The following is an 8937-nucleotide window of genomic DNA, read 5'->3' as shown; positions in this document are numbered from 1 at the left end:
CTAATAGAGCGGTTTTCAATTAACTGTAGCAATTAATTTCGCGCTTGGTTTGGTTGTTTTGTTTTGTTTTACTATGTTACGTAAATGGGGGAAAAAAGTAAAAAGAAAAATAACTTGCCCATGGGTGATTTCATCACATCTTCTTTTGTCAACACAAACCTTTCATCGGTGCCAGCACGACACATTGTTGGTCTCCATTCCGTGTCAAATCCCACCACAGTACCTGGCTGAAGAACAAGACAAGCGTGCATTTGTAAGGCACAGAGAGGCAGAGAGGGAGGGCGGGGGCATGTGAGCGGGATTTTAGCAAAGACCCCGTGGGGTACTCCCCTATATGGGCTATACGGGGACCTGCCGCTGGATAGGGTATAGTTTTGGCCCCTCTGCCCTGAACAGGGTATATAATTTCTGGACCCGTCCTAGACAGGGTATGGCTGCAATACTGCTGTCGAGTGTTTGGCAATCCGAAACCAGACGTTTGTCTGTATTTATTTTGGTAAACAATGCTTCACGTCAATTAAGTTTCCACCTAAGGTTCACCGCTGTTAATGCGAAATTTTGGGATTTTTCGCCATCACTTCTAGGTAATGTATCATTTTATCTGTTGTGATTGGTGTTCGCGTTACAATGCGTCCGGTAAGTGACAGTAAATGTAGTTACTATTACCAATAAACACCTGTGAAAAACAAGAGCTAGATGTTGTCCTTTGTCCTAAATAGGGTCTTAAAATACAGGGCGTTGTCGTATACAGGGTAGGTATTTAAGGTTATTTTCGTCCTAAACAGGGCCAGGGTTTCAAACCCCCAGCGGCACCCCTATACCCAAACACGGGTCAAGTAACCCCGGGGGGGGGGGGGCAAAGACAAAGAGAGCAGAGAATTTTACGGGATCGCTGAGATGGCAGAGGCCAAGGGTGGGCAAGGTTGGAAAAATTTTGTGCGATATTTCATAATAGAAAAGCGCAAAGGGGGGGGAGATAATAAAAACCAGAAAATTACGCGCAAGAAGTTTGTACCCCACTGAGATGATGTCTTCCCTTTCCCCCCCCCCCCCCTTCCTCCCCCCGTTTAACTGACCTCCTTCTCTAAACATTTCCTTCTCTCAACGCTTTTTATGCCTCCATAAAAAACGCAAACACTGCTGCAGAAAATGCTGATCTTGCTTCCACGTTTAAACACAACAGCGGGGAACGACGATGGCGCAGTGGTGAGAGTACTCGCCTCCCACCAATCTCGGGTTCGATTCCCGGACTCGGCGTCATATGTGGGTTGAGTTTGTTGTTAGTTCTCGTCCTTGTTCCGAGAGGGTTTATTTTACGGGTACTCCGGTTTTCTCCCTCTCTGTGCAAGCACTCCCCAAGTTATTGAATGCAGATATAAAATTAACTACTTTACATCGACTTTCCAAATCCTGCATTTGTTGCGAAGGCAAACCTTTGTTTACAGCGAGGAAGAAAAATGTTCTGAAAAACTTCAGAAACAGTTTTTGCTTCTCAAATGCAAATTTTGCTTTGCGCCAAACATGGAGTGTGTACGCAAACTGGGAAGCATACCATTCAAAGCAGCTAACAGTCCAATCAAGAAGAGACCCAGAGATGCGTTATGTGATGAAAATATTTTCTTACAGGGAAAAAATCTTACCGCGCACAGTACTTGCATACATTCCCTTAAAGATCTCGCGTTATCGATCAGAAAAATTCTGTCAAGAGGTAACGGCAGGCGATAGAAGTTTGCAGGTTCTGAAGTGAGTAAAAAAGACTCATCATTGAATGCTTTGGGCTGTACTTTCCCTTGCATTTCGGCCTCCCAGTCTTCGGCATGTTCTTGTGTAGTTTGCCTTTGAAAAGGACAAAAAGATAAAAGTTTTAGAAAATAAACAAAACGAGACCGAAGATCAAGGTTTGGTTTATTACAACGAGAAAGAAAAATCTTACAATATTTCGTCTCTCTTACTCGGTTTTTAAACAATGATAACCATTCTCGATCTCATTGTGTTCATTTTCTGTTCCAAATTGTCAGATGGCTCTGGATAAAAGTTTAAGAAGGATGTATCAAAGAGAAATTTTTTAAAACAAACACTTAAAATATTTCAAACTCCTAAAAAAAAATCAAACACTCCAAACTTGCTCAGTTTTGCGTAGGTTTTCATAAGAATTTAGGATTTGTGTAGTTAGAAAAAAGCTCATCAGCTAAATTGGTTAACACTTTTGCTGTAGACTTGCTTCAAGTCGTCTTCTTATGTGCCGAAAAGAGTGACCGACGAGCGACGAAAACGGACTTTAAGTAGACGAAAAGTCTACTTTTGCTTCTGCAACGGTCATTGTTTTTGTACTAGCTGCTTTCTACTTGCATGGCAAAACAGCCTTACACATTTCACCTTTTCAAGCCACTTAGAGAACTTACAAGCTTACCGGGACTCAACAACTTGTCTGACTAAGGGAGGAACCGAATCCAGAGGAAGGCTGTAAAACATGGTCCATCGAGCGGCTTCGTCGATGTCATCATATTCCACCAAGCTCTCTATCAGTTTGTGCTGTAGCCATTTGTTATCTCCAAGAGCAGTCTACAAGAAAACAGAAGAATACTATTACAATACCAAGAGAAACTTTTACAGCCTAAACCTTTATAAACTGTTTGATTAGAACAGTAGTATCATATTCTGAAGTTTAGCTTTGGTTCTGTAACCAAAATTTAATTTGCACGTTTGGCTTGAGTGGCAAACAATACCACTGCTTCTGCTGTTTCAGCTCAGATTCACTGGAATTTTTGCATGTGGCCTTGAATTGCTTCTGGAAACGTTGCTCCAATATTTTCTATCCGCTGCTTTGCGCTTCGTTTTGCGATAAAAACGGAAACCCATAATCATTGGTTTTCATTTCAAACGAAGCACAAAGCAGCGAATAGAACATTGGAACAACGTTTCCTGAAGGAATTCAAGGCCACAGGCAAAAACTCCATTAAATCTGAGCTACAACCACAAAAAGCAATCTGAAAAGTCATTTGGTTCGGTTATACTCTCAGCCCATCATTTCGGAAGGGTTATCTGATCCATGCGAAGGCGAAACCTTTCCAAGATGACGTAGCGTAAATGCTTGCACAGCTTAATAACATATTGAAATAATAAAAAATGAGGTTGTCATATTAGTTCAAGCCTTATTTTAGAATTCAGGTCTGCAGCTTGAATCACATACCTCAATGAGATTATCCCACTTCTGGTTCAGTGGTTGCTTCTAAAATGGAAAAATAAAAGCAAATAAACTTTTAGTGAGATTTATAATTCACAGATTTGCATCTCTGGAAACTACTCTGATCTGAAGATCAGAGTTCTAACAAACAGCATACCATTCTAACAAAATAATTACACTGCTTTCAAGACAGTTTCTTAAACTAAACATACTTACATCTGAATATTTTTTCTGCAGCAGGTATCTCAGTCCATTTAAATTCTTTTCTTTGTATATATTGGGAAAGTTCTCTAAAGTAGAAAAGGGGAGAAAACATAATTTTGTTCAAGGTGAGGCTATGTTTTCTTAAAACGAGGAAGAAGACAAGTGCAGCGCATTGTGAGAGGTTAAAGGTTGGCAAGTGAGATCTCAAATTAGAAGTTCATTTACTAAAAAGCTTATTGTTTGCCATAAGAAAATTAATGAAGGACATTGTACACACATATTTTAATGGAGTACAGTACAATATGTACCCTCTTTTGTAGGAAATTGAAAAAGGGGGAGACTGGTACAGTGAACTCTCTTCCTCAGTGAGCCTCTGCTCTGCTCGTTTTCAAACGTTTTTTTTTTTTCTTCTGGTTATAAACCCCCGGGATACAAGTCCCTCCGTTTATAAGCCCATCTAAAACCCCTTGTGAAGTTGTATAAGCCCAGGTCTTATAACTGGCAGTTTAAAGTATACAGCTATTTCAATTAACGTTGTCTGATCAAAGTATAAAGCTGTATGACAAGACCTCAACATTCTGTGGATTTTTTTATGCATAAGTTAATCAAAATCAGCTATACCTCATCCGTTCAGTGAAGATATACGATGGCGAGCCATTTGGATGAAAGAAATGTTACGTGTAGGAATTATCAAGTGCATGAGGTGGCAGCCTCTTTGAAGATGTCTTTAAGCTTTCACCCTTGATCTGACAACGTTAATTGAAATAGCTGTATAATTAAATATAAAAAGCTTTGATTTGAACAATCGGGGGATCAACTTAATCAGTGTGAACTGGTCTTTGCCGACCTGTTCTTCTCCATGGCTTACACAGATTTTGGAAATACAAAGTTCACTACTCACATGCAAATATACCAGTTAAATTCTCCTGGTTATTTCACTTTCTTTGACTGAGTTTCACTGTCAATCATGTTTCAGCACTCAAACAACTCCAGTAACTGTCAGATTTGTTCCAAAAGGGTGATTCCATAACTTCAGTTGATAAATGTAACTTGAAATGATACAACTAGACAAGTGTAATCATCTCTATCTTATGTCGTTTTAGCAATACAAGCTCTTACAGTATATGTGATGAAAAAGCACATTCCAATTATTGCCGTACCTGCTTTCAAATGAAACATCTTTACAAGTCTCTCTCCTAACTTGACAAGAGTCTTATTTTTCAGTCTGTGATCCTTTGGTTTTGGGAAAACAGTTTTTCTGGAACAGATCAAATGCAAAAGTTATCTTCAGAACACAGCAACAAAGCCAATCTTGATGCAAGAATGAGCTTCACTCACTTTGGATATACAGGAATATTATCATAATAAATAAAAAACTTGCACTGGAATTCAAGCACTTACTCAACTATTAACTCCAGTTCATCATCTGTCATACAACACAGATCATCCATCATCTTCATGAACAACTGCAATGACGTTGGGCATCCCGAAACATAACTAAATTGACACAGCATATTTAAAAAAAACAAAACAAACAGTTACTGTGAAATACAGTTGAAGCGATTTTGTAAAATTTGCTACTGATTAACCAAGTTTTCCTCCGACTTGTTTGAAGCAAACAAATACATGCATTGTATTACAGCAGGGCTGTCAACCTCACACGTCTTCAAATATAGAGAATATGACTTCCCCGGCCATTAATAACAAATCGCTTTACACAGGCGTCGCATCAAGGCCAAATTCATGGGTTCAATGGGGGGGGCGGGGGGGTGAGGGTGGAACATACATTAAACAGTAACAAAAACAACGCTAAACATTTCAGATTTTCTTGGCAGAAAGTCGAGTCTATGACATATAGCAAACTTTGTCAATTATCCTGAAGATTACAGACATAAATCTGGACACTAGAAGATACGACTCAAAGTCTGGAGATTACTGACATAAATCTGGAGACCGGGAGATACGGTTCAAAATCTGGAGACTCCCAGATTATCCGGGAGAGTTGACAGCCCTGTTACAGTGGAATCTCAATTATTCAAACCCTTGATTTCTTTAACCTTCAGATTCTTTGAACCAAAAGTTGTTTCCCTTACATTTGCTTTGGTTAAATTTCTACCCCCAATTTTTGGAACTCCCGAAATTTTCTAACCAAATCAAAAAAATGGTAGCTCAACCCTTATTTAATAAAATAATAATTTCTTGTACATGTACATGTACATACAGAATGTCCATTTGTGTTGGTCTTTTGATCTTTCAACTGTACTGCCAATTAGATGCCAGCAAATCAGATTTTAAAAGAGAAACCAGATATTATACACAGTCCGAGCATAATATTACTCTTGAAATTTATATATTTAAATTTGAATTTATATTTGTATTTTTATATAATTTATATATATTTTTATTTTTGTTTCATGATCATATTGTAATGCGCAATTGAAAATTTATATTGCATCTACTTGCGCAATATAAATTAATAAAATTATTATTATTATTATTATTATTATTATTATTATTATTATGAAATGTACAGTATTCATTTGCATAATACTAGCCATTCAAAAATGTAAAAACAAAAATCAATTCAAGAAATCAATCTTTATTACAATAATAATAATAATCAAAAATAATGTACATAATGTTAAAACCTATGACAGCAAACCCACCTCTCTGCTAGTTGTAACTTATCCACAATAATCAAAGGCAACAAGATCTGTTAATTAAAAATAAAAGATTTGGAAAGTGATGGACTGGTATGTTTTAAGACTGGTAAATAAATGAGAATGATAGATTTATTAATCAAGCACGAACACAGGCATACTTGGAATTTTAAAACCTGTCCTAGCAGGAATTGAACCTATGACCTTCCAATTACTTCAGTTTGCTGGGATGCTTTACCACTGAACTACAGGAGACTTTTGGGAGCTTAACGCCTTCAAACTAGGTTCATGGAGTGTCACAAACATCCTACATACTGCTAGGATTTGACTGTCAATATGTGGCATATGCACAATGGAACAAATGTGTGATGGCACATTTTAAGCCTGGTAATAAATGAGAATAATGTATTATTCAGTCACTGACACAGGTATAGTTCAGGAAAAAAGAAATCTGAGTTCTGCCAACATGTCCGACTCATTTTGGGAGAACTCAGATTTTTTTTATGAGTATTTTTTCACTGACTGAATAATACATCATTCTCAATAAAAGATTTATAGCAACTATTATATTGACTAATTAGTTTATCCTTGCTGTGTTAGAGCCAGTAGAAGTACAGTGTCTGGAAATTAATCAAAAATACAGTTCATTATAATTGACCAACTCAATATAATGGTGCTAATAAAACTTAAAATAAAATATAAATAAGCCCACTGGCAAACAAAGTAAAAAACTCAAAATACCTCAGTTACATCAAAGTGCTTTTGAAGCTTTAACTTGTATGCAATGGTAGCTGCCTGTCACAAGAAATAAAAGTACAAATATTTCAACTATGAGAGCAACTCTTCATAAAAAGAAAAGAAAACTAAAAGAGCTGACCTTGAAACTTCTGTTCTCTCATGTTACTGGTGTCAAATTCCAAACTGACTGGCGGATTTTAGTTAAGGGCCCCAACTAAAATGCCCCAGTGGTGTGTGAGAAAAACATTTCTAAATATTTCATTTAACTCAGCCAGTGGAAAAAATTTACTACCCCATCTAAAAGATCTTATGTGAAGTTATGTCACTGACTTCTACCTTATAATAATAATAATTTTAAATTTTAAAGCCATTGACACATTGCTCAACAAATTTAATTGTACTGCTGTTGAAGCATGTGTCATTTGCCCAAGGAAGTCCCTTGCTTCCTCATTTAATGTGGCTGGTGATTCTTAATTTTGGGCCGGTCGGTTGGTCAGTCAGTCAGTCAGTCAGTCAGTCAGTCAGTCAGAAATGTTGAAAAAGGAAACAGTTCCACTGGATGACGGAAAACTGTGAAGAAAATGATGTCCCTTATGCATGTAATTTTTTACTTAACAGAATCCATGCCTAACAAGTTGAATGATTATTTCTCTTGCAGGATTTATGCTGTTACTCACCTCTTTATACCTCCTCTTGGAATGCATTAAAAATCGTACATGTTTAGTCAAGAAACCATTCTCTCCTGAATCCAGTTGAAATGTTCTTTTTATTGGTTCAAAAAGCAAAAATGTGGAGGAAACAACAACATCCAAAGCCAAGTCCTTTTGTTTGTCAGTTGGCCAAAAACCCAACATCTGCACCTCCTCAATACTTCTCCCTTTGGTCTTGGACTTCAACCAAGCTTCAAACTCAACAAGAGTTATATAAGCAAGCGACTTTTTGCCAGATTGAATATCAAAGTCTGCAAACTTGACAACATAGAGAACAAAATCAAAGGAATTTTTGCTGGCTTCAAAAGCCCTGGAAAGCAGTTGTTTGAGTTCTGTGATCAAATCTGAGAAATAAAGTGACTCGAGTTCATCTAGCCAGTCTCTTTCTGACACAAGATGAAGAGAGGATCTTTGATAACTTGTTTGATGGTTAGATTGTGATTGGTTTCCTGTCCAAGCTTCAGAATCTGAAGAATGTGTTGATGATGTTTCTTCACAAAACAGATGTTCATTTCCTCTAACACCAAGATAAAAATTCTTCTCTGATGAATATGTTGATGTCTCAATGTCACCATTTACAAAACTTGTGTTGTTATCCATTGCACTGTTATTTGTAATGTCATTATCCCAATCTTCTTCACAAACAATGAATGTAGAACTTGACTCCCCTTGCAAGTTGCATGTAGTTGTATGAAAAGTTCCATTGTCAGTCAAACTACATTCCAAATTGTTTTTGAGGCCACAATTAACTTCCCTGGTCTCAACAGTCTTTGAATCTTTAGCCTTTCTTGATTTTCCTGTATCAAACAACAATAAAATGTGACCAAGTTTTGTATTCAGAATTTACCATAGACAAAGAAAGCTACTATGATTAATGCAAGTTTACTGCAGCAATTACATTCAACAGATATGGTGCATGTTTAAAATATAACCCAAGAAGTCTTCACGGAATAGTTTAATATCGGTGATTTCTGACTGCAGAATCATCGATGAACAATAGACACAAATAGTATTCTTTTTGAAAACAACACAAAAATTAACTGGCCGATCAAGTACATGTAAATATTCTAGATCTGAAGTTTAGCAGAATATTCAAGACTTTAGTTGTATTTGATTTTTTTGAGTAAAGTTCACTAGACTTTACATGACTAGCAAAAAGCTTCAAAGAAATTGCAGGATTGCATATGAATTTGAGAATCGTTCCATTTCGTGCCATCATCAATAATTTGAATCACTCACCCGCTGGTGCACCTTCTACTCGCACCGTGCGCTCGAACTCATCTGGCTGGTTCTCTGTATCTTCTTCACGAAATCCGAAAAGTAGCACATTCACCACTTCCTTAAGAAAGCAGTATACAAACTGAACAGTTACTATCATAGCTGAGTAACCGCAATCGCTTAGCTGACCAAAAAATGAAGCCGAAAGCCCCGCCGAAAAATC

At 37.2% G+C, this 8937-nt stretch overlaps 1 protein-coding gene across 2 annotated transcripts in view; it reads right to left on the bottom strand.

The window, feature by feature from the left end:
- LOC146463929 (exonuclease mut-7 homolog) overlaps nucleotides 1-8924 on the bottom strand; it is a 19337-nt gene extending 10413 nt beyond the window's left edge. Inside the window, exons 1-11 of one of the 2 annotated variants that reach the window (XM_085083902.1) lie at nucleotides 8736-8924; nucleotides 7464-8293; nucleotides 6790-6843; nucleotides 6055-6101; nucleotides 4790-4885; nucleotides 4549-4646; nucleotides 3401-3474; nucleotides 3191-3229; nucleotides 2411-2562; nucleotides 1641-1836; nucleotides 160-227 (exon numbers count right to left, since the gene is read on the bottom strand). In XM_085083902.1, coding sequence (XP_084940028.1) covers nucleotides 160-227; nucleotides 1641-1836; nucleotides 2411-2562; nucleotides 3191-3229; nucleotides 3401-3474; nucleotides 4549-4646; nucleotides 4790-4885; nucleotides 6055-6101; nucleotides 6790-6843; nucleotides 7464-8293; nucleotides 8736-8874 — 1793 coding nt within the window. In that variant the 5' untranslated portion in view covers nucleotides 8875-8924. The remainder of the gene's footprint in view (nucleotides 1-159; nucleotides 228-1640; nucleotides 1837-2410; nucleotides 2563-3190; nucleotides 3230-3400; nucleotides 3475-4548; nucleotides 4647-4789; nucleotides 4886-6054; nucleotides 6102-6789; nucleotides 6844-7463; nucleotides 8294-8735) is intronic. The other variant, XM_085083903.1, reaches the window with a different exon arrangement.
- Between the last annotated feature and the right edge of the window lie 13 nt (nucleotides 8925-8937).

Source organism: Pavona decussata, unplaced genomic scaffold (genome assembly GCF_977016875.1).
Source record: "Pavona decussata unplaced genomic scaffold, jaPavDecu1.1 SCAFFOLD_174, whole genome shotgun sequence".
Lineage (NCBI taxonomy): Eukaryota > Metazoa > Cnidaria > Anthozoa > Scleractinia > Agariciidae > Pavona > Pavona decussata.
This window is presented reverse-complemented; position numbering and strand designations above follow the sequence as displayed.